The sequence below is a fragment of the Salmo trutta genome, chromosome 35 (genome assembly GCF_901001165.1).
Source record: "Salmo trutta chromosome 35, fSalTru1.1, whole genome shotgun sequence".
NCBI classification, from domain to species: Eukaryota; Metazoa; Chordata; class Actinopteri; order Salmoniformes; family Salmonidae; genus Salmo; species Salmo trutta.
In genome coordinates this window covers 4346726-4373658 of record NC_042991.1, presented here as the reverse complement: position 1 = coordinate 4373658, position 26933 = coordinate 4346726, and the positions used below count along the sequence as shown (strand labels likewise).

Here is a 26933-nt window from a genome sequence, read left to right as displayed (position 1 = left end):
CCCTCCCCCTCTCTTCCCACCTCCCTCTCTCTCCCCTTGCTTCCCCACCTCCCTCTCTCCCCCCTCTCCCCAACCCTCCCCCTCTCCCCCCTTCCTTCCCACATCCCTCTCTCCCCCCTCTCCCCACCTTCCCTCTCCTCTCCCCTCTCTCCCACCTCTCCCTCTCTCCCCCCTCTCCCCACCTCCCTCTCTCCCCCCTCTCCCCACCTCCCTCTCTCCCCCCTCTCCCCACCTCCCTCTCTTTTTCCATATCCTCTTAGCATTCTTACCAGATCATTAAGAAACATCTCAGGTCTGCTAATAGCCAAGTAGAAAAGCGGAAATGAAGAGAAAGACCAGACTGACAGCAAGAAAGATAAAGAGGACATTAAGCTACAGCTTTACACTTCTTGCTAAAGACAAATTGTTGTTCAATATTTTGTTATCAATAGATATTGTGTTTCTATCTCCTGCCTCTGGTATAGGCTCTGAGATTAAATAGGATATGATGTCGCACTCCTAACGCACAGCAACATGTCTTCTGGTCTGATGAAAGAAAAATAGAACTGTTTGGCCATAATGACTATCGTTATGTATGGAGTGGCAGTATCATGTTGTGGTGGTGCTTTGCTGCAGGAGGGACTGGTGTACTTCAGAAATAGATGGCATCATGAGGATGGAAAACTATGTGGATATATTGAAGCAACATCTCAGACATCAGTCAGGAAGTTAAAGTTTTGGTCACAAAGGGTCTTCCAAATGGACAATGACCCCAAGCATACTTCCAAAGTTGTGGCAAATGGCTTAAGGACAACAAAATCATGGTATTGGAGTGGCCATCACAACGCCCTGACCTCAATTCTATAGAAAAGTGTGGGCAGAACTGAAAAAGTGTGTGCGAGCAAGGAGGCCTACAAACCTGACTCAGTTAGACCAGCTCTGTCAGGAGGAATGCGGCCAAAATTCACCCCAACTTATTGTGGGAAGCTTGTGGAAGGCTACCCGAAACATTTGACCCAAGTTAAACAGTTTAAAGGCAATGCTACCAATACTAATTGAGTGTATGTAAACTTCTGACCTACTGTGAATGTGATGAAAGAAATAAAAGCTGAAATAAATCATTCTCTCTCTACTGTTATTCTAAAATTTCACATACTTAAACAAAGTGGTGATCTCTACTGACCTAAAACAGGGAATTTTTACTAGGATTAAATGTCAGGAATTATGAAAAACTGAGTTTAAATGTATTTGGCTAATGTGTATGTAAACTTCCGACTTCAACTGTTCTTCAAAGTAAAAGATCAACTGTCTGGTCACCTGTGAAATTAAACTGTAGGCTGTAAACCGGTTTGCATACAGCAAACTTGAAATACATAGCTTATCTATTTACTAGGCTACTATAGGCCCAATTAAGCAAGAGATGTATGGCTACTTTAGGAATATGAACCCATAGATTCCTATGTCCAATTATTTTAGATTCCAAAATTAAAATGTATAGATTTTCGTTCTTTTCACTAACGGCAAATGGCTGCATCTAGGTTCGGTTTTGCTAACGTTCACTTCCTGGTTTTCGACCATCTTTGAATGTGTGTTTAAAAAGAATACAGGAGTCCGACAATGAAAACCACATGATCATTTTACAAAATGGCATTGGTTGAGATGATAAAATATGCCAAACAAAATTCATGTTTAATTTTAAAATTGGTTGCCAAAATTAGCTCAACTGCCCAGTTGAGCTGCCATGTTAAAGGGTTAAGGGGTTCGTTTTACCGCTGAAAGGACTCAACCACACGCATGCCCAACCGTCCCATCATCAGTCAGCTGTTCATTACACACACCAAAAAATGATTTCTTTTATTTGACGGTTATTTTTTTTTCAAGACAGTTTTCATCCATGACCTTAAGTTCTACGGTAATAGTGCCAGCCTAGCTGCATCTTGTTTGCCATTTGCACAAAATTCTTACTTTTCTGCTTGCAATACAATACTTCAACCACTAGAAAATGTGTGTTCGCACAAAGGACATTCGCAAGTTCAGTTTTATAAATGTCAACTTTTGCTGGAATCTGGCCCTAGCAGGTTTTGGGAATATTTTGTACGTGTGTGCGTGTGTGTGTGCGGTATTGAGAATAAGTAATTGGTGTGTGACCTACAGTGATTTTGCATGTCCTACTTGACGCCCACATCCAATTAAACTGGCATACCGTCTCTCACACACTCTCTCACAGACACACACACTTTGTCTCCAGTCCTCTCTTGACTGTTTCAAGGTGCCCTCTCAACTGTCTCAAATTAGTGTTATGGTTGGCGGAGGATGCCAGAGTAGCAGCAAGGGTCTCGAGTGTGCTGCCCCCCCCCCTCCCCCTACACACAGATATGAACAGACTGCAGTGTACAGATCAGCTTGTAAATTAGTTTATTCACATGGATTATGGGTAAATCTGTGAGGGCCAGTGTAGACGGTCTGGCATTAGATGGTGACAGGCTTGTGTGTGTGTGTGTGTCCAGGGCCGGCTCAAGCCTTTTGGGGGCCCTAAGCAACATTGGTTGGGGGTCCCCCCACCTTGTGCAAAAACATTTTAGTGGCCTCCCTCTTGACCTTTGAGAGAAACATTTACTCTGAAAAAAATCTAAATGCAACATGTAAAGTGTTGGTCCCATGTTTCATGAGCTGAAATAAAAAATCCCTGACATTTTCCATACGCACGAAAAGCTTATTTCTCTCAAATGTGCACAAATTTGTTACATCCCTATTAGTGAATATTTTCTCCTTTGCCAATATAATCCATACACCTGACAGGTCTGGCATATCAAGAAGCTGCTTAAACAGCATGCTCATTACACGGGTGCACCTTGTGCTGAGGACAAAAAACGCCACTTTAAAATGTGCAGGTTTGTCACTCAACACAATGCTACAGATGTTTCAAGTTTTGAGGGAGCGTGCAATTGGCATGCTGGCTGCAGGAATGTCCACCAGAGATGTTGCCAGAGAATTTACTGTTCATTTCTCTACCATAAACTGCCTCCAAAGTTGTTTTAGAGAATTTAGTAGTATGTCCAACGGGCCTGAGACCACATGTAACCATGCCAGCCCAGGACCTCCTGGGGGGGGGGGGGGGGGGGTGTGTCGTAGATTATTTTGGTCTGTAATAAAGCCCTTTTGTGGAGAAAAACAAATTCTGTGAAATCCATAGGTTAGGGCCTAATACATTTATATCAATTGACTGATTTCCTTATGAACTGTAACTCAGTAAAGTCTTTGAAATTGTTGGAAGTTGTGTTTATATTTTTGTTCAGTATAGTTTTAAAGTTCATTTCCTGCAATTCTACACATTTTACCATGGGGCGGAAAGAAAACGTTGCCATTTTTCCCCCATGTGTAATGGGTGCATGCTGGTGGCAGGGAAGTCAGGCGCAGGAGTGTGAACTTGGTATAAACAGAGCAGTTTAATAAATGCAAAAAAAACCTCAGAAAACCAATATATACAAAAATAATATACAAGGGTACAAAACCCGTCGCACACCAGAACATGACTTGCACAAAACATACAACAAATAAAGACATGAGGGGAAACAGAGGGTTAAATACACAACATGTAATTGATGGCATTGAAACCAGGTGTGATAGAAGACAAGACAAAACCAATGGAAAATGAAAAATGGATCAGCGATGGCTAGAAGGTCGTGACGTCGACCGCCGAACACCGCCCGCCGAACAAGGAGAGGGACCAACTTCGGCAGAAGTCGTGACAGTACCCCCCCCGACGCGCGTTGACACCCGACCTTGGGGACGACCCAGAGGGCGTGGCGCAGGGCGATCCGGATGAAGACGGTGGAACTCTCGCAGCATAGAAGGATCCAAACACGTCCTCCACCGGAACCCAGCATCTCTCCTCTGGAGGTGGAGGGGGCGGAGGAACCTCCCGCACCTCAGACTCCTGGAGCGGGCCAGCCACCACTGGCCTGAGGAGAGACACATGGAACGATGGGGTTAATGAGGTAATCGGGGGGAAGCTGTAACCTGTAACAAACCTCGTTCACTCTCCTCAGGGCTTTAAATGGCCCCACAAACCGCGGACCCAGCTTCCGACAGGGCAGGTTGGAGGGGCAGGTTTCGGGTCGAGAGCCAGACCCTGTCCCCCGGTGCGAACACCGGGGCCTCACTGCGGTGACGGTCTGCGCCAACTTTCTGGCGCAGCACGGCGCACTGAAGGTGGACATGGGCGGCGTCCCATGCTTCCTCCGCACGCCGGAACCAGTCATCCACCGCAGGAACTTCGGTCTGACTCTGGTGCCAAGGAGCCAGAACCGGCTGATACCCCAATACACGCTGGAAGGGAGAGAGGTTAGTGGAGGAGTGGCAGAGCGAGTTCTGGTCCATCTCTGCCCAGGGCACGAACGCTGCCCACTCCCCCGGCCGGACCCGGCAATAAGACCTCAGAAACCTACCCACATCCTGGTTAACTCTCTCCACCTGCCCGTTACTCTCGAGGTGAAACCTGAGGTAAGGCGGACCGAGACCCCCAGACGTTCCATGAATGCCCCTCCAGACCCTCGACATGAACTGGGGACCCCCGATCAGACATTATATCATCAGGCACCCCGTAGTGCCGGAAGACGTGTGTAAACAGGGCCTCCGCAGTCTGTAGGGCGGTAGGGAGACCGAGCAAAGGAAGGAGCCGACAGGACTTAGAAAACTATCCACAACGACCAGGATTTGTGGTGTTACCCTGTGAAGGAGGAAGATTGGTCAGGAAATCTACCGACAGGTGCGACCACGGCCGTTGTGGAACGGGTAAGGGTTGTAACTTACCTCTGGGCAGTTTCCTAGGAGCCTTACACTGGGGAGGGGGGCACCGAGCAGGAGGAAACATAAACCCTCACATCCTTAGCCAAAGTGGGCCACCAGTACTTCCCACTAAGACAGCGCACCGTCCGACCGATCCCAGGATGACCAGAGGAGGGTGACGTGTGGACCCAATAGATCAGCCGGTCGTGGACAGCAGACGGAACGTACAGACGCCCAACGGGACACTGGAGGGGAGCGGACTCTGCACGTGACGCCTGCTCAATGTCCGCGTCCAGCTCCCCACACTACCGGCGCCACCAGGCAAGAGGCGGGGAGTATAAGAGGGGATCCATGGGCCGCTCCTCTGTGTCATACAGCCGGAAACAATGCGTCTGCCTTAACATTCTGGGAGCCTGGTCTGTAAGAAAGGGTAAACACAAAACGGGGTGAAAAACATAGCCCCATCTTGCCGGCGAGAGTTCAGTCTCCTCGCCGCCCAGACAGCCAACAGCTCCCGGTCCCCCGCATCATAGTTTCGCTCCGCCGGGCTGAGCTTCTTTGAGAAGAAGGCCACAGGGGCGGAGCTTCGGTGGCGTACCCGAGCGCTGAGAGAGCACGACTCTATCCCAGCCTCGGACGCGTCCACCTCCACTATGAACGCCAAAGAGGGATCCGGATGGGCCAGCAACGGGAGCCGAGGTAAACAGAGCCCTCAGGTGACTAAAAGCCCTGTCCGCCTCAGCTGACCACTGCAAGCGCACCAGGCCCCCCTTCAGCAGTGAGGTAATGGGAGCCGCTACCTGACCAAAACCCCGGATAAACCTCCGGGTAGTAGTTGGCAAACCCCTAAGAACCGCTGCACCTCCTTTACCGTGGTGGGAGTTGGCCAATTACGCACGGCTGAAATGCGGTCACTCCCTCCATCTCACCCCTGAGGTGGAAATGTGATACCCTAGGAAAGAGACAGACTGTTGGAAGAACAAGCACTTCTCAGCATTGACGTACAGGTCATGCTCAACAGGCGACCAAGCACCCTGCGCACCAGGGACACATGCTCGGCGCGCTGTAGCGGAGTATATCAGAATGTCATCAATATACACCACTACACCCTGCCCGTGCAGGTCCCTGAAGATCTTGTCTACAAAGGCTTGGAAGGACTGATGGCGCAGTCATCAACCCGTACGGCATGACGAGGTACTCATAGTGCCCTGAGGTGGTACTAAAAGCCGTCTTCCACTTGTCTCCCTCTTGGATAAGCACCAGGTTGTAAGCGCTCCTGAGATCTAGTTTAGTGAAGAAGCGCGCCCGTGCATTGACTCTATCGCTGTGCCTATGAGCGGTAGAGGGTAACTATACCTCACAGTGATCTGATTAAGACCCCGATAGTCAATACACAGGCGCAGACCTCCCTCCTTCTTCTTCACCACAAAAGAAACTCGAGGGGGCTGGTGAAGTGGAGAACCGAATGTACCTCTGACGCAGGGATTCGGAGACCTATGTTTCCATAGCCTCCGTCTCCGCCTGTGAGAGGGGATACACAGGACTCCTGGGAATGTGCAGCGTCCTACCAGGAGATCTGTCGCACAATCACCCCGTCAATGAGGTGGTAATTGAGTCGCCTTCTTTTTGGAGAAGGCGAGAGCCAAATCGGCATATTCAGGGGGAATGCACATGGTGGAGGACCTAGTCTGGACTCTCCACCATAGTAGCCACCAACAAAAACCGCTAAACACCTACCTAGGCACTCTCGCGACCACCCTGTGAGAGCCCTCTGTGGCCATGAAACAGTGGGGTTATGACAAGCTAACCAGGATAGGCCTAGCACCACGGGAAACACAGGAGTCAATAAAGAAAATACTAATTCTCTCCGTGTGACCCCCCCTGCGTCACCATGCCTAAGGAGCGGTGACCTCTCTAATCAACCCTGACCCTAATGGCCGACTATCTAAAGCGTGAACGGGGAAAGGCACATCCACCGGGAACAATGGGGATCCCTAAACTATGGGCTAACGCTCTATTAATGAAATTCCCAGCCGCGCCTGAATCGACGAGCACCTTATGCGGGGAATGCGGGGAAAACTCAGGAAAAGTGACAAACACAAACATTTGTGCAACAGAGGGCTCTGGGTGAGAATGGTGCCGGCTCACCTGGGGTGACGCCAGAGCTCCCTTCCTGCTGCCTTGATTCTTAGAGGAACCAACCCGGCACCGACCGGCAGTGTGACCTCTGCGGCCACAGATGGTGCACGAGCGGAGAAACCCCCTCCGGTCTCCTGCGCACCGCCCCTCCCAACTCCATGGGTATCGGAGAGGGGGTGCGAGAGGATGGAACCACCAGACCCCGATCTGACGTCCGCGAGTAGCCAGCAGGTTGTGCAGCCGGATGGACAGGTCCACCAGCTGGTCAAACGTGAGGGTGGTGTCTCTGCAGGCCAGCGCCCAACGGACGTCCTCGCGCAGACTGCAACGGTAATGGTCAATCAGGGCCCTGTTGTTCCATCCCGCGCCGGCAGCCAGGGTCCTAAACTCCAGTGCGAACTCCTGGTGCTCCTTGTCTCCTGCCTCAGATGGTAGAGGCATTCACCTTCCGCTCGACCCTCGGGCGGGTGGTCGAAGACTACCCGGAAACGGCGTGTGAACTCCTCAAACTGGTCCAACGCTGCATCTCCCTCTCTCCACACGGCGTTGGCCCACTCCAGGGCTTTCCTGGTGAGGCATGAGACGAGGGCGGACCACCCTCTCACGGCCCCGATGTGGACGGTGGCCAGGTATAGCTCCAGTTGAAATAGGAACCCCCGGCAGCCCGCAGCCTCTCCGTCGTAATCCTGCGGCAGGGAGAGACGAATCCCACTGGAACTAGGTGGAAAAGGGGCGCTCTGGAGAGACCCCGGTTGTGCTGGTGGAGGTGCTGGAAGAACTCCCTGTCTCTCCAGCGGTCCATTTTCTGGACAACGTGGTCCATGGCGATACCAAGATGGTGAAGTATTGCTGCATGCTCCTGGACGCGCTCTTCCACCTCTATGGCCGGGGTACCTTGTCCTGCTGACTCCATAAATGGGTCAGTGATTCTGTTATCGGTGCATGCTGGTGGCAGGGAAGTCAGGCGCAGGAGAGTGAACTTGGTATAAACAGAGCAGTATAATTGATGCTTAAAAACTCTGAAAACCAATATATACAAAATAATATAAAGGTTACAAAACCCGTTGCACACCAGAACATGACTTGCACAAAACATAACAACAAACAATCACCGACAAAGACATGAGGGGAAACAGAGGGTTAAATACACATGTAATTGATGGGATTGAAACCAGGTGTGTTAGAAGACAAGACAAACCAATGAAAAATGGAATCAGCGATGGCTAGAAGGTCGGTGACGTTCGATCGCCGAACACCGCCCGAACAAGGAGAGGGACAACTACGGCAGGCAGAAGTCGTGACCACCATATAGTGGAGATACATTTTCGTAGGAATTTCCTGCACAATTCTACATATTTTGTAATGACTAATATGTTAATGTAATTGACATCTGAAGGACTAACCAAAATCAATGGGGCCCCTGGGCACATACCCTGCATGCCCGGTTGGTATTTGACCATGATTACTACAAGTTTATACACTGAGTGTACAAAACATTAGGAACACCTTCCTAATATTTGGTTGCAACACACCCCTTTTTGCCCTCAGAACAGCTCAATTCGTCGGGGCATGGACTCTACAAGGTGTCCAATGCTTCCCACCGTTGTGTCAAGATGGCTGGGATGTCCTTTGGATGGTGGACCATTCTTGAAACACACGGGAAACTGTTGAGTGTGAAAAACTCAGCAGCGTTTCAGTTCTTGACACACTCAAACCGGTGCACCTGGCACCTCCTAACATATCCCGTTCAAAGGCACTTGAATCTTTTGTTTTGCCCATTCACCGTCTGAATGGCACACGTACACAATCCATGTCCTCAATTGTGTCAAGGCTTGAAAATTATTATTTTCCTTGTCTCCTACCCTTCATCTACACTGATGTTGAAGTGGATTGTAACAATAAGGGACCATAGCTTTCACCTGGATTCACCTGGTCATTCTACAGTACGAGTCAAAGGTTTGGACACACCTACTCATTCCAGGGTTTTTATTTATTTTTACTATTTTCTACATTGTAGAATAATAGTGAAGACATCAAAACTATGAAATAACACATATGGAATCATGTAGTAACCAAAAAGTGTAAAACAAATCTTTTATATTTTGAGATTCTTCAAAGTGGCTACCCTTTGCCTTGATGACAGCTTTGCACACTCTTGGTGTTCTTCAACCAGTTTCTGACTCTTAGTGACTTGATCAGAAGAACAGAGGAGGGGAAAAAACATCCAAGATAGTGATATGACACCCTTCCTTTTTAGGTACCTGCCTGATATATTGGAAATAAATATTACCTACTGAATAGACTCTAGGGTTACTGCCATTCGTTGATCCTGTTGGCTTTGATTACATGACTGAAGTTTCTGCTACAAAGCAAAATGCATTTTCTTGTCCAAGTAAACCAAGGTCACCTATAAATTGTGATGCATGGATGGATACCAACTCAGTAGCCTAGTGGTTAGTGTTTCGCACTAATATAGGAAGGTTAGGAGTTTGGTCCCGGACTCAATCTCTGCTTAACACTAAGAAAGATTGGTGGTAAGGCCCTGCGATGGACCAGCGTCCTGTCCAGGGGTGTACTTGCACATCAAGCTGCCTCACACTACAGAAACAGGATATAGGCTCCTGCCATATGAGATGTTCCGAAAGTTACTAAGCACAATACTAACTTATTTACAAGTCCCTTACAGAGCAGAACACATTTGTCTGTCTCACATACACACACACACACACAGACGCAAGTCACATATGCACACACACGCATGCACGGACAGGCACACACACACACACACAGAAACGGAAGCTGTAATTATACGGGTAATTGTTTATATTTCAACAGTAAAATACTTGTGAAATGTTTTTACTGCAGCATACTGTAAATATGGGTCATTGTGGGAAAGATTTGCTGTATTGCGACTGCTACTGTAATTCCATCCCACAGAATACAGTACCTGTACCATATCTTTGGAGCGCCAAAAACCTTTTGACCACTAGTGGGTGCGTGGTATTGTTGTTTCTGGCTCATTAACATATTTTGAGGCATGCCTTGTCAGAGGCTATATTTGTTGCACCCATTAGTGAAGGTGCTTTACCAATTAACTGGTATGTGGTACTAGTGCCCCCATCAATTGAATGTGTATAGGGGACAGATTGGAGTGACAGCAAGTCTTCAACCATTAATGCAGAGGAGGCTAGTGGAAGGAGCCATAGGAGGACAGGCTCATTGTAATGGCTGGAATGGAATCAATGGAACGGTATCAAACATATGAAAACTACATGTTTGACACTGTTCCATTTATTCCATTCCAGCCATTACAATCGAGCCTGTCCTCCTATGGCTCCTTCCACTAGCCGCCTCTGCTTTAATTGTTAAGCATTTTACCATGTCCTTTGGTCTGTTTATGCCTTGTAGTCACTGCCTGTTTGGAAGCCTTTGTTAAGGCCCTCTAGAAGTAGAAGTGATATACACTGAGTATATCAAACATTAGGAACACCTACCTAATATTGAGTTGCACGCTAAATCCCCCCCCTGTTGAGCGTGAATAAACCCAGCAGCTTTGCAGATTCTTGAACATACCTCAACCGGTGCGCCTGGCACCTAATACCATACCCCATTCAAAGGCACTAAATATTTGTCTCACCCTCTGAATGGCACACATACCAATCCATGTCTCAATTGTCTCAAGGCTTAAAAATCATTCCTTAACAGCTCTCCCTCCCTTTCATCTACACTGATTGAAGTGGATTTTGACAAGTGACATAAATAAGGCTCATAGCTTTCACTTAGATTCACCCAAGTCAGTCTGTCATGGAAGAGCAGGTATTCTTAATGTTTTGTATACTCAGTGTAAAACACAAATATTCGTTGACTACTGTATGCTTTAATGTTAAAACACATTACCTTGGAGCCAACCTGCTCTGGCAACATTTCCATGTAATTACAGCAAAATACTGTGAAAATACAACACCAATCCCCTCATTGAATTCACCATTCATTCATTCACTCATTCATTCATTACGATTATGGTAGCATTTACTTTTCTTACAGTATAATAGTCAATTCCACAGTATTGTACTGTGTCATTACACAGTACTTGCTTTGCTACTGTATTTTATATTACAGTAGGTGTACTGTCATATGAAATACAGTAACTACTTGCCAATGTTCTGCCGGTATGTTACTGTAAATTCACAGAAACCCCTTTACAGTACACACATTACACTGTGCCGGTTCCAGGGCATAAGCGACATAAGGCGGTCGCTTAGGGCCCTGTAGCACCCACTAGGAACCTCTGTCGTGGACGAATCAGAATTAGTTGGGTAACATAGATAATTAAGATGTTTATTAGTATAATATGCTTATTGTGAGGTACTTGTATTAGAAAGTGTCCATTGGACTCTGGTGTCTTTTTCAGTTGCACGTCCTACCTTAGCTGGGGCTCCAGACAATGGGCCAGATACTTGGGGCCCAGAGAGGGAGAGGTCAGACTTGTCGTCATGGGAATGTGTCTTTACCCTATCTTCTTAAACCATGTGAAGGGATGCGTGATTAATGGGGAACCAATGACTTGTCTCACAATGTCTGTGAGCAAGTCACTCCCTCCTTTTCTTTATTGTGGGGAGGATTATGGCAGTAAATGGACCTTGTATGTCCTCTCTTAGATATCACAACTTATCCTGTGAAATATATGGCCTAGAGACCTCACTCCCAGTGAGCCTGTCCAGGGAGTGGGTCAAGAGGGGGTTTGCTTGAATGGGAGTATCTAGAGTTGACAATTGATATATGCCATTGGATGAAATAGTTGTTCAATACCGTACCAGGGAGGGACGGTTCTAAGGAGACCAGATACTGGGGTATACCATTAATCCTGTTGACATCGCAGTTACTGTCTGATGTGTTTTATTGATATCTGTCATACAAAACCTTAACATTAGTGAACTCTTACTAGTATCTGTGGTTTGTCAGTGTACGTTGAAGGGGGTGTATCGTTGCTATAAAAGATCCCTGTAGCCATTGTGTAATCACCTTCCTGGTTCATCTCGAGAGAGTGCATTATGAAGGTCAAGAACTTTTGCAGAAGTATCTTAAGTATTAAAGATGTAGTTTAATCTAACTGGTGTGGTTTGTAACTCCTCATTTGGTAATGCGGAAATTAGCCACCACACTCTGTCCGGGTCTTAACTTACTATTGCGAGTAAGAATAGTACAATACACCAGGTGCAATTTAGAAATGTGGTTGTGCATCAGCAGTTTTTCTCTTGTTATGTCAGTCACTGACAGTCACTCAATTAATCATGTCAGTGAATTTTTAGATTGGTAGTTCGTCTAGCCAGCTATCTAAACTTGCAGTAATGCCGAATACCAACCGGGCACGCAGGGCACGTGCCTAGGGTCCCTGATCTCCAGGGGGCCCCCATTGATTTTGTTAGTCATTCAGATTTCATCTTAACAAAAGTAATTACAAAATGTGTAGAATTGCAGGAAATTAGCTTTAAAACTGCAAACGTTTATCTACGCCCCGTGGCAAAATGTGTAAAATTGCAGGACATGAAAGAGGGGGGCCACTAAATGTTTTGGTGTGAGGTGGGGGGGCCCCCCAAAAATCTATCTTAGGGCTAAAAAGGCTAAAGCCAGCCCTGCTTGGACACCAAAGTGAGACTGTAGGATTCTAACGTCACACAGTGATGAGGCAATTAACAAGCTCTGACCCGTGGAACACAGAAACACACACACCCAAACTCTCATTTAGCATGACGGGGTGACTGCACATTGTGATTTAAAAAGCTGTCGGTATCAAACACACATACACGCACAGCATCACACTGCTTGAAGTGTCTTTATAGTAAAATCACAGGTGGCCAACTGCTGCTCTAACTTTACCTCCGCATGAGAGAAACACATGAGTGGAGGTGTGGAGAGAGAATTTTGGTGAGATGGAACGCATGCAGAGAAAGAACATGTTCCATAGAGATGCCCCCTCTTCTCTCTCTCTACTACACTCTCTCCATCCCCTTCTCTCTCCTCCATCGCTCTTTCCGTCTCATGTTTCCTATGTCAGTGACCTTCATTGTGCGAATGAACAGTGAAGGTCTGAGTCGAGGCACAGATCAGTGTTGTTTTTCCCCAGGACATATCACACATTATCTTGTCATCTCTGCTGTAACTGAGACTGGGAGAGAGAGTGTGTGTGTCATAATCTGGAGCTTAGCACTCTACTACAACACACACACACAAACACACACATATAGACACACGCACACATATACACACACCATTCTTGGCAAGCTAACCTCTATTAAACCCCATTTACCATAGCCTTATTTATTCTCAGTTAGGCTGTCTGGGCTGCTATTGTTATGGTGGATAAACGACAGACTACCTGCAGAAGGCTTAACACCAGCAACAATTTAGATAGGGTTTTACTGTAGAGAGGTGGATGACCCCAACCCTTTAACCCTAACCTTGGACGTACCCTGACCCTAGCCTTATCTCCAGCCCTAACCCCAAACCTAACCACAGCCTCAGTTGTTCAGTGTGTGATGTAATCACTCTGCGACAGTAACTCTGCTGGCGCTGACCTCCAAACAGCCCAACACTTCCTCCTCCAGGGTACAAGAGAGAAGACGAGATGGAGACCTGAATAGCACTGATAACCTTCTACTTCCATACGTCCTTTTCCCTAAACACACACACACACACACCTCGCACATACACTCCCCAGTCCCCCGTCCCCCCTTTCCTCTCTTTCTCTCTCATGGATGTCAGTAGACCCAATGTGTCTGTACTGTGAATTAATGACTCCAACCTAAGTGTATGTAAACTTCCGACTTCAACTGTACATACATACATACATACATACATACATACATACATACATACATACATACATACATACATACATACATACATACAGTGGGGAGAACAAGTATTTGATACACTGCCGATTTTGCAGGTTTTCCTACTTACAAAGCATGTAGAGGTCTGTCATTTTTATCATAGGTACACTTCAACTGTGAGAGACGGAATCTAAAACAAAAATCCAGAAAATCACATTGTATGATTTTTAAGTAAATAATTTGCATTTTATTGCATGACATAAGTATTTGATACATCAGAAAAGCAGAACTTAATATTTGGTACAGAAACTTTTGTTTGCAATTACAGAGATCATGCATTTCCTGTAGTTCTTGACCAGGTTTGCACACACTGCAGAAGGGATTTTGGCCCACTCCTCCATACAGACCTTCTCCAGAGCCTTCAGGTTTCAGGGCTGTCGCTGGGCAATACGGACTTTCAGCTCCCTCCAAAGATTTTCTATTGGGTTCAGGTCTGGAGACTGGCTAGGCCACTCCAGGACCTTGAGATGCTTCTTACGGAGCCACTCCTTAGTTGCCCTGGCTGTGTGTTTCGGGTCGTTGTCATGCTGGAAGACCCAGCCACGACCCATCTTCAATGCTTCAAGGAGGTTGTTGGCCAAGATCTCGCGATACATGGCCCCATCCATCCTCCCCTCAATACGGTGCAGTCGTCCTGTCCCCTTTGCAGAAAAGCATCCCCAAAGAATGATGTTTCCACCTCCATGCTTCACGGTTGGGATGGTGTCTTGGGGTTGTACTCATCCTTCTTCTTCCTCCAAACACGGCGAGTGGAGTTTAGACCAAAGAAGCTCTATTTTTGTCTCATCAGACCACATGACCTTCTCCCATTCCTCCTCTGGATCATCCAGATGGTCATTGGCAAACTTCAGACGGGCCTGGACATGCGCGGCTTGAGCAGGGGGACCTTGCGTGCGCTGCAGGATTTTAATCCATGACGGCGTAGTGTGTTACTAATGGTTTTCTTTGAGACTGTGGTCCCAGCTCTCTTCAGGTCATTGACCAGGTCCTGCCGTGTAGTTCTGGGCTGATCCCTCACCTTTCCCCATGATCATTGATGCCCCACGAGGTGAGATCTTGCATGGAGCCCCAGACCGAGGGTGATTGACCGTCATCTTGAACTTCTTCCATTTTCTAATAATTGCGCCAACAGTTGTTGCCTTCTCACCAAGCTGCTTGCCTATTGTCCTGTAGCCATCCCAGCCTTGTGCAGGTCTACAATTTTATCCCTGATGTCCTTACACAGCTCTCTGGTCTTGGCCATTGTGGAGAGGTTGGAGTCTGTTTGATTGAGTGTGTGGACAGGTAACGAGTTCAAACAGGTGCAGTTAATACAGGTAATGAGTGGAGAACAGGAGGGCTTCTTAAAGAAAAACTAACAGGTCTGTGAGAGCCGGAATTCTTACTGGTTGGTAGGTGATCAAATACTTATGTCATGCAATAAAATGCTAATTAATTACTTACAAATCAGACAATGTGATTTTCTGGATTTTTGTTTTAGATTCCGTCTCTCACAGTTGAAGTGTACCTATGATAAAAATTACAGACCTCTACATGCTTTGTAAGTAGGAAAACCTGCAAAATCGGCAGTGTATCAAATACTTGTTCTCCCCACTGTACGTACATACATGCATACATACATACATACATACATACATACATACATACATACATACATACATACATACATACATACATACATACATACATACATACATACATACATACATACATACATTTTTGACAGGCAGCTTGCCTCCCAAGATCAACAGTTTTTCTGTTTATGATATCAGAGGATTCGCTCCATGTGTAATCTTCAGAGTAAATAAACAAAGTCATGTGTCATCTGACACATACTCCTCAGTTTAAAATCATTTATTTTTGCAGTTAATGTTTGTTTATGGCCTGATTCAGTCTCTGTCTTGTAAATAGCTCCCCCAGTGACCTTGGCTCTCCTCCTCACCAACAGCCACAGTATTGACAAACACTAAACACATGATGGATGTGGTTTCACACTTATGCTCTCTGACATGATTGCATTTCACTCCTCCAACCAATTGGTCTGTAATTTACTTCATTCACACACATGCAACAAACAGGGACATGTTGTACCAACAGACGGGGCCAACAGTCATGGTGTCAGCCCTTGTCACCTTGGTGTGTATGGGTTTGGTCTTGAAGTCGTTGCCAGGGAACTCTGTGTCCTGTCCAAGCTAGCATGTCCAAGCTAGCATGTCCAAGCTAGCATGTCCAAGCTAGCATGTCCAAGCTAGCATGTCCAAGCTAGCATGTCCAAGCTAGCATATTGCTATGTAATACTGCAGTTTCTAAATACACATTTCAAATGTATTGAAAAATGCCCTTGCAGGTGAAATAACAACATGTTAATTATCTCTCCTTCTCCCTCTGTTCTGTGTGTTGGCATAGGTATGAACCATCACTAACCATTTCCTTGTCCCTCTCCTCTCCATAGGTATGACACCATAACCAACCAGTGGGAGGACTGTCTCCCCGCTCCCCAAGCCGGTGCACTCTGCAGCAGCCACGGTGTGCGGGGGAAGGTGTATGTGTTTGGAGGGGTGAACGAGGCGGGCCGATCGGCGGGAGTACTGCAGTCATACGTCCCTCAGACCAACTCCTGGAGCTTCATAGAGTCACCCATGATAGGTAAGAGTCAATACTGTAACTGTAACAGCCCTTAAAGAAAAAGCACCTGATTTCACCTGTGTGTTTCTGGAACACTTCTCATGTGATCAAATGTTTTCACGTGTAGTTTCATGTTATCATATGTTGATGTGCATGTTACCACACGTTATCACATTAACTACACATGAGATCACATGAAAACGTGTGATTTTGGAACAATTCACATTTGATCACGTGAAATTGGTGTGGTTTTTCCATAAGGGAGTACTCTAGCTTCTGCTCTAACTATAATGAACTGAACTGAACAGTGAGGGAATGGCGGAGATGTCAGAAATGTAAAGAGGGTTGAGAGCACAGTTCAAACTACCTCACCGTCCCCTTCCATTTACACACACACACACACACACACAACACACACACACACACACACACACACACGCACACACACACACACACACACACACACACCACCTTATCTAATCCTACAGTACCCCCGGGCCTAGGCATGCAGCAGAAATACATCCGAGGGAGGGAGGAGAGAGAGAGGGACGGTGATAGATAGGGGGGGGGGTATGATGTAACTGACAGGGGATAGAGGGGTGCATCTGTTAATGACAGGAGCAGAGATTTAGGGCAGAGAGGAGAGGAAGAAGAGGACGGGAGTAGAGCGAGGAGGATAACAGCCTGTATACCCTGGGTATAACCAGATTCTCATTATCTGTTTGGGCCCCTCTCCCCAGCATGAGCTGCAAATGGCTTTTCCAAACACTTATCAACTGGCTATTTCCTGTTTTCACACACACACACATGCAGGAACATAAATACACATGCAGGAACACACACTATTAGATTGACAGACGCTGCCACACATTCATACCCAAGCTGTTAAGTTATCTCAGGCAGTCACTAATCGTGTGTGTGTGTGTGTGTGTGTGTGTGTGTGTGTGTGTGTGTGTGTGTGTGTGTGTGTGTGTGAGCATTAACAGTATATTTGATCTTTCAGCTCCCCTATCAAACCTGAACATTTCAAGCAGGCAACCTAAAAAAATGAACAACAATGACAAATGGTTGATGAAGAATGCAAAAACCTAACAAAGAAATGGAGAAACCTAGAAACCAGAAAACCTGAGCCTATGCCTTCAAATGGGAATCACTAAAACAGTACAGAAGTAAAAAGAAAGAACAGCGCGTCAGAAATCACCTCAATGTAATTGAAGAATCTAACCACTTCTGGGAAAATTGGAACATCACTAAACAAACAACACGAAGAGTTATCTATCCAAAATGGAGATGTATAGATAAACCATGTCTCCAATCTTTTTAGCTCTATAACAAAGAACAAACAGCAAAAACATGGCTTTTTACCAAATTACCGTGCGACAGACCACGTATAAACAAAGGAAAAGTCTTCTCATGCTTTGTTGATTTCAAAAAGGCTTTTGACTCAATATGGTATGATGGTTTGCTATATAAATTGATGGAAAGTGGTGTTGGGAGGAAAAACATACAACATTATAAAATCCATGTACACAAACAAGTGTGCGATTTAAAATTGGCAAAACAACACAACAATTTGTTTCCACAGTGCCATGGGGTGAGACAAGGATGCAGCTTGAGCCCCTCCCTCTCAAACATTGATATCAATGAATTGGCAAGGGCACTAGAACAGTCTGCAGCACCCGGCCTCACCCTACTAGAATCAAATGTCTACTGTTTGCTGATGACCTGGTGCTTCTGTCCCCAACCAAGGAGAGCCCACAGCAGCACCTAGATCTTCTGCACAGATTCTGTCAGACCTGGGTCCAGAAGTAAGACAAAAATAATGGTGTTCAAGAGAAGGTCCAGTTGCCAGGAACACAAAATACAAATTCCATTAGACACTGTTGCCCTAGAGCACACAAAAAAGATACATCCTCAGCCTAAGCATCAGCACCACAGGTAACTTCCATAAAGCTGTGACCGATCTGAGAGACAGAGGCAAGAAGGGCCTTCTATGCTATGAAAAGGAACATAAGATTCAACATCCCAATTAGGATCTGGCTAAAATGTACTTGAATCATGTTACAGAACACATTGCCCTTTATGGTTTGTAAGGTCTGGGGTCCGCTCACCAACCAGGAATTCACAAAAAGGGACAAACACCAATTGAGACTGCATGCAGAACTCTGAAGAAACATCCTCCGTGTACACGTAAAACACCAAATAATGCCCGCAGAGCAGAATTAGGACGGTACCCACTAATTATCAAATCCAAGAAAAGAGATGTTAAATTGTACAACCACCCTAAAAATAAGCATTCCCAAACCTTCCATAACAAAGCCATCACCTATAGCGAGATTAACCTAGAGAACAGTCCCCTAAGCAAGGTGGTCCTGGGGCTCTGTTCACAAACAGACCGTACAGAGCCACAGGACAGCAACACAATTAGAACTCAACCAAATCAGGAGAAAACAAAAAGATTACTTGACACATTGGAAAGAATGAACAAAAAACAAAGTAAACTAGAATGCTATTTGGCCCCTAAACAGAGAGAGTACACAGTGGCAGAATACCTGACCACTGTGACTTGACCTAAAATTAAGGAAAAGCTTTGACTGTGTACAGACTCAGTGAGCATAGCCTTGATATTGAGAGAGGCCGCCATAGGCAGACCTGGCACTCGAGATGACAGGCTATGTGCCCACTGTCCACAGAATGAGGTGGAAACTGAGCTGCACTTCCTAACCTCCTGCCAAATGTTTGACCATATTAGAGGCACATATTTCCCTCAGATTACACAGACCCACAAATAATTAGAAAAACAAATCAAATGTTGAAAAACTCCCATATCTATTAGGGTGAAATGCCAACAGCAGCAAGATGTGTGACCTGTTGCCACAAGAAAAGGGCAACCAGGGAAGAACAAACACCATTATAAATACAACCCATATTATGTTTATTTATTTTCCCTTTTGTACTTTAACTACTTGCACATTTCTACAAACACTGTACGTAGAAATAATGACATTTGAAACTTTTGTGAGTAATGTTTACTGTTCATTTTTTATTTATTTCACGTATGTTTCCCATTCCAATAAAGCCTTTTGAATGGAATTGAATTGAGAGAGGGGGATGGGGGAGAGAGAGAGGGGGGAGAGAGAGAGGGGGGCGAGAGAGAGAGAGAGAGAGAGATGGGGGAGAGAGAGAAAGAGGGGGGAGAGGGATGGGAGGCAGAGGGATGAGGGAGAGAGGGGTACGGGCAGAGAGAGAGAGAGAGAGCGAGATAGAGAGAGATGGGTGAGAGAAAGGGATGGGGAGAAGGAGAGCGAGGGGGAGAGAGAGAGTCAGTATTGGCCCTAGATTGCTACATCAGAGAATTGATCCAAAACAATTATTGTGCACAATTACACGAGACAGAGTGACATTTAAAGTGATTTGGATGCCCTCTGAACAATCATGATTTCGGGTGATGTATATTATAATCTACCTGACAACAAAACCTTAGTTACGTCTTACTTCTATTTTCCTCTTGTTACACAATAACAGTGGCCTGACTACCCATCCACATTGCTCCGGCCAAACGTCACGCCCGCTATTGTTTCCTCTCTGCGATGAGTCTGGATTTGCTTTCCTCCAGTTCATTGGAGGCTGCTGAGGAGAGGACAGCTCATAATAATGGCTGGAGCGGAGCGAATGTTATCAACCACGTGTTTGATGTATTTGTTACCATTCCACCTATTCCGCTCCAGCCATTACCACGAGCCCATCCTCCCCAAGTAAGGTGCCACCAACCTCCTGTGCTGCAATTACTGTACAACGTCCCTCATTTTGACGTCAGCACAAACGACTTCGAGGATGGCAGATTCAGACTGAATGTATGTAGCGATCGTCAGAGCAGCTGAGTTAAATTCAGGGTGAGTTGTCAGGCAACAATAACAGGAAATAACAGGAAACATCATGGGAATAGTTAACCTTAAGAGATCATTCCTGTGATTGGGTCTTATCTAGTCTCTTGGCTCAGTAAACTGAGGATTCATTGTCCCATTCCCCTGTAGTCATTCTGAAGGGCCAGAATGAAATCATAGGCTTAAATCACTAAGAAGAGACTAGTGTTTGTCTAAATGTTTACATGTGCTGTAGTGGAACCACTGTCAATGACTGCATGACTTGATCTGTGACTGTACCTCTCTATCCAGTAAACTAACACTGTAGTTATTTTGTGATGTCTGCTCCTCAGTCCTTTGTAGTCTAATCAGAGTCCAATCTTATCAGGCTTTGTTCGTGTGATGTATGAGATCACTCCGGTAGTGACTAAGATTGGTATCAGATACCATCATTTACTCCAGCTGCTGTTGGACTAAGGAGAGGAAACAATGACAGTGTTGAGAGTTGGACCAGATATGAGACACTGGTTTCATGTTAGACAGATATTCACTTCCTACATGTGGAAAACACATCTGTTGACTCCTGTGGTCAGATGTGAAACAAGGAAGAGTTAGAAGTGAAAAAAGGTGCTCTTTCTGCTTTATATGACTCACTACTACTGATATCTGGCTTTGAGGTTTTCCTACGTATATAAAAATATTACGTATAGTATATAAGGCACTTTTAATCAGTTGAGGCTCCTGAAAGGAGGAAGGGGGAGGACCATCCTCCTCAGTGAATATCCTTTTTTAGATAAAACTATACGAAATATAATCACGTCGCCAAATAACTGATAAAACACACAATTTTGCAAAGAAGGTCTACAGTAGCCTCAACAGCACTCTGTAGGGTAGCACCATGGTGTAGCGGAGGACAGCTAGCTTCCGTCTCCTCTGGTACATTGACTTTAATACAAACCTAGGAGGCTCATGGTTCTCATCCCTTTCGATAGACTTACACAGTAATTATGACAACTTCCAGAGGACGTCTCCACCTATGAGCTCTTGCAGCATGAACTGGCATGTTGTCCACCCAATCAAATAAATCTAGTACTGAAAAGTATAAGCTACAGCTAGCTAGCACTGCAGTGTATAAAATGGGGTGAGTAGTGACTCAGAGAGAGAAAGACAATAGTTGAACAGTTGCATCAATTCATTTCTTCTAAAATGAAGAAGCAAGAGAGAAATAGAGAGAGATTTTGTCTTTTTTTCACTTTCACTTACTTAGCTAGCAAATGCAGCTAGCTAGTTTAGCCTACTGAAACACCCTGCTCAAACAGAGGGTATGTTATGTTTAGCTGGCTATGACTTTCCAACACAACTCTGGAACTCTTCCAATTCAAGGTAAGCTTTTGGTTTTACAAATGTATTGCCACCGGGGCCCGCAGGTGTAACTGCTTACTGACTGTACACAAATGATACTGCATGATTGTAGCGGGTTTACTAACACGTTAGTTATATTAGCTATGCTGACTATGACGTTACTTTAGCTAATATGGTGACAGCGATGTAGGCTGTGTGTAGTGGTTTGGCTTGGAAAGGTATTTTCGCCTGGTTACATAACAGCTGATGTGTTGTGCATTGAAGTCCACAAGCGAAGGGAAGAGAAGGAATACGACATGGCTGCTATGAAAGTGAACTCTGTTTACGCGGGATCAGGGGTGTGTATACATTCCGCCGTTTCTGTTGAAAAACGTTTCTTAAATGGAAGCAAACGGAACAAACAGGGATAATCATACCTGAATTTGTCCAATAGAAACTCTAGTTTGCACACTGTTGGACAATGGATGATTACCACCCCTATATCAACTAGCTGCAGGCAAGAGCGTGCAAGGCGGTATTGAATGTCACTGTCTGTCACCTCAAATTTGTATTTCGACCTGTGTGCACCTACTTTGTAAACTTCATTCCTAGGCTAGGTTGTAGCAACTCATGATGCGTATAGGGAAACGTTAGTATCATGTATTAGCCTAAACCTATCGATGTTACATTGAACTGGGTGAATGGAATATGAATGAAATCATCCAATATGCTGTAATGAAATAAGCCATGCTCATGAAAATAGAATTTGTCCTCCCTCACCTTAAACGGCACTGACCGCCGCTTGCTTTTAATATAGTGCTCAATCTGAGCTTAATATTCAGGACATTAGAGGGGCTCATCTGAGGCTGGGAAAGTGTTTTCGTTGGTAAAGCAGAACAGTAGAACAGCAGTCCCAAGGAATAGCTTTGCATTCTGTCTCTGGAGACAGTTAATACAAAACCTTCTGTGACTGACACACACTTGCACACACGCCAGACATGGCAGCCACGTTGTGTCACTGATAGTGACAGGCCTAGGGTTCTGAGTGTCACAGAGCGAGAGGGGATGGAGTGAAAGAGAGCGGGACGGCCTGAACGGCCTGTCGTCAGTCACGCCTGGCAAAATGGCATTTTAATTAAAACACATCCTGCTTTATAGGCACTGGAGGGGATGTGGCGTGTGTGTGTGTGCGGACATGGTGGATGGAGGTGAAAAACAAAACGCTACGCTGGGATGGGTGTTGCATTATTCATGATGTCATAAATTGGCCAGCTGTAACGTTTAGGAGACGATTGCTCTGTCAGAGTGTGAGGTACATTGATAGGGCTTCGACAAGCGTGTGTGCGTGCGTACATGTGTGCCTTAAGGAGGAAAGGGGGGGGGGTCAGAAGCGAGGTAGAGGTCGTTGCAAAGGTCTAGGCACATTAATACACAACAATTTACATTGTTTGAAACTTTATTCACCAGTGTAAGGTTTCTGCATGGGAGTTTGATTAAATTCCTTACCCTACCCAGGGTGTTTTGTGTATGATTGTTTCCACAGGAAGACTGTAGAGTCTGTCCCCATTTGTTTTTCCCATTTTCTCCATGCAGTAGCAGATTACATTATATGCAATATCCTCACATTTCAATCCATGCACAGGACTTTTTCCTTAAATTAAAAAAATAATATATATATATATATATATATATTGAAGTCAGAAGTTTACATACACTTTAGCCAAATACATTTAAACTCAGTTAAGTAAAAATTCCCTGTCTTAGGTCAGTTGGGATAACTACTTTATTTTAATAATGTGAAATGTCAGAATAATGATTTATTTCATCACATTCCCAGTGGGTCAGAAGTTTACATACACTCATTTAGTATTTGATAGCATTGCCTTTAAATTGTTGAACTTGGGTCAAACGTTTCGGGTAGCCTTCAAGCTACCCACAATAAGTTGGGTGAATTTTGGCCCATTCCTCCTGACAGAGCTGGTGTAACTGAGTTCAGGTTTGTAGGCCTCCTTGCTTGCACACGCTTTTTTTCAGTTTTGCCCGCAAATTTTCTATGGGATGGAGGTCAGGGCTTTGTGATGGCCACTCCAATACCTTGACTTGTTGTCCTTAAGCCATTTTGCAACAACTTTGGAAGTATGCTTGGGGTCATTGTCCATTTGGAAGACCCATTGCGACCAAGCTTTAACTTCCTGACTGATGTCTTGAGATGTTGCTTCAATATCCACATAATGTTCCTGGCCTCATGATGCCATCTATTTGTGAAGTACAGCCAGTCCCTCCTGCAGCAAATCACCCCCACAACATGATGCTGCCCCCCCCCCCCCCCTGTGCTTCACGGTTGGGATGGTTCTTCTGGCTTGCAAGCCTCCCCCTTTTTCCTTCAAACATAACGATGGTCATTATGGCCTAACAGTTCTATTTTTGTTTCATCAGACCAGAGGACATTTCTCCAAAAAGTACGATCTTTGTCCCCATGTGCAGTTGCAAACCGTAGTCTGGCTTTTTTATGGCGGTTTTGGAGCAGTGGCTTCTTCCTTGCTGAGCGGCCTTTCAGGTTATGTCAATATAGGACTCGTTTTACTGTGGATATAGATACTTTTGTACCTGTTTCCTCCAGCATCTTCACAAGGTCCTTTGCTGTTGTTCTTGGATTGATTTGCACTTTTCACACCAAAGTACGTTCATCTCTAGGAGACAGAACGCGTCTCCTTCCTGAGCGGTATGACGACTGTGTGGTCCCATGGTGTTTATACTTGAGTACTATTGTTTGTACAGATGAACGTGGTACCTTCAGGCATTTGGAAATTGCTTCCAAGGATGAACCAGACTTGTGGAGGTCTACAATTTGTTTTCTGAAGTGTTGGCTGATTTATTTTGATTTTCCCATGATGTCAAGCAAAGAGGCAATGAGTTTGAATGTAGGCCTTGAAATACATCCACAGGTACACCTCCAATTGACTCAAATGATGTCAATTAGCCTATCAGAAGCTTCTAAAGCCATGACATCTTTTCTGTAATTTTCCAAGCTGTTTAAAGGCACAGTCAACTTAGTGTATGTAAACTTCTGACCCACTGGAATTGTGAAATAATCTGTCTGTAAACAATTGTTGGAAAAATTACTTGTGTCATGCACAAAGTAGATGTCCTAACCGACTTGTCAAAACTATGGTTTGTTAACAAGAAATTTGTGGAGTGGTTGAAAAACTAGTTTTAATGTGTGTATCTAGACTTCCAACTTCAACTGTGTATATAATATATATATATATATATATATACATACACACACAGTGTATATATATATATATAATATATATATATATAATATATACACAGTATATATATATATAGGGGGGGCGCACACACACACACAGAGGATTGCCATAGGGTGTAATCCAATAGTAAATTATTGAGACTTAAGTCCTTTATATTGGAACCAGGTATAAAACATTTGGAGCACAAACAATAACGTCAAGCTGATTCATGAATTCTGCTATTTCAATTGTTATCCGTTCACTGTAAAATTCCCAAAACCGTAGTTTTTAATCTCGAGCTCGCACTCAAGGAAGTGATAAGAGGAATGTAGATGTGATTTTGCATGCAGCTCTAGACAGAAGGTGACATGGAAAACAAAATGATGCCATTATAGCCGGGGAGATTCTGCAATGAGGATAATACAATTGAAACAGTAACTTCTATTTGGTTTTGCCTGGTTTTCATTCTAGCTCATCTCATCTGTGTTTTCAACTTCTATCTATCCCAGGCTTATAAAATTCTACACTACATGACCAAAAGTATGTGGACACCTGCTCGTTGAACGCCTCATTCCAAAATCATGGGCATTAATAAGGAATTGGGTCCACCCTTTGCTGCTATAACAGCCTCCACCCTTTTGGGAAGGCTTTCCACTCGATCAAATCAAACTTTATTTGTCACATGCGCCGATACAGTGTAGACCTTACCGTGAAATGCTTACTTACAAGCCCTTAACCAACAGTGCAGTTTAAGAGAGTTAAGAAAAATTTACCAAATAAACTAAAGTAAATAAATAATAAAAAGTAACACAATAAAATAACAATAACGATGCTATATACAGGGCTTACCGGTACCGAGTCCGTGTTCGGGGGTACAGGTTAGTTGAGGTCATTTGTACATGTAGGTAGGGTGAAGTGACTATGCATGGGGGTACAGGTTAGTTGAGGTCATTTGTACATGTAGGTAGGGTGAAGTGACTATGCATGGGGGTACAGGTTAGTTGAGGTCATTTGTACATGTAGGTAGGGTGAAGTGACTATACATGGGGGTACAGGTTAGTTGAGGTATTTGTACATGTAGGTAGGGGTGAAGTGACTATGCATGGGGATACAGGTTAGTTGAGGTCATTTGTACATGTAGGTAGGGGTGAAGTGACTATACATGGGGGTACAGGTTAGTTGAGGTAATTTGTACATGTAGGTGGGTGAAGTGACTATGCATGGGGATACAGGTTAGTTGAGGTCATTTGTACATGTAGGTAGGGGTGAAGTGACTATACATGGGGTACAGGTTAGTTGAGGTAATTTGTACATGTAGGTAGGGGTGAAGTGACTATGCATAGATAGTAAAAAGCCAGTAGCAGCAGTGTCATCAATGTAAATAGTCCGGTGGCCATTTGATTAATTGTTCAGCAGTCTTATGGCTTGTGGGTAGAAGCTGTTTGGTCCTAGATTTGGCCCTCTGGTAACGCTTGCCGTGCGGGTAGCAGAGAAAACAGTCTATGACTTGGGTGACTGGCGTCTCTGACAATTTATGGGCTTTCCTCTGACACCGCTATTATATAGGTCCCTGGATGTTAGATGTTACATTGCTGAGGGGACTTGATTCCATTTCAGCCAAAAGAGCATTAGTGGGGCCGGGTTGTTGGGCGATCAGGCCTGGCTTGCAGTCGGCTGTCTAATTCATCCCCAAAGGTGTTCAATGAGTTATAAGGTCAGGGCTCTGTGCAGCCAGTCAAATTCTTCCATACAGATCTCGACAACCACATTCTGTATGGACCTCTCTTTGTGCACGGGGGCATTGTCATGCAGAAACAGGAAAGGGCTTCCCCAAACTTTTGCGACAATGTTGGAAGCACAGAATTGTCTATAATGTCATGTATACTGTAGCCTTAACATTTTTCTTCACTGGAATTAAGGGGCTAGCCAAACCATGAAGAACAGCCTCCTCCACCAAACTTTACAGTTGGCACTATGTACTGGGTCAGGTAGCGTTCTCCTGGCATGCGCCAAACCCATGATTCATCAACCTAGAGGAATTTGTTTCCACG

At 45.1% G+C, this 26933-nt stretch overlaps 1 protein-coding gene across 2 annotated transcripts in view; it reads left to right on the top strand.

Annotated features, from left to right (window-relative positions):
- Nucleotides 1–26933, top strand: part of LOC115174472 (kelch-like protein 29) — a 326402-nt gene that overhangs the window by 289108 nt on the left and 10361 nt on the right. For both annotated transcript variants that reach the window (XM_029733020.1, XM_029733021.1), the window contains one exon: nucleotides 16252–16445. In XM_029733020.1, the coding sequence (XP_029588880.1) occupies nucleotides 16252–16445 (194 nt within the window). The remainder of the gene's footprint in view (nucleotides 1–16251; nucleotides 16446–26933) is intronic.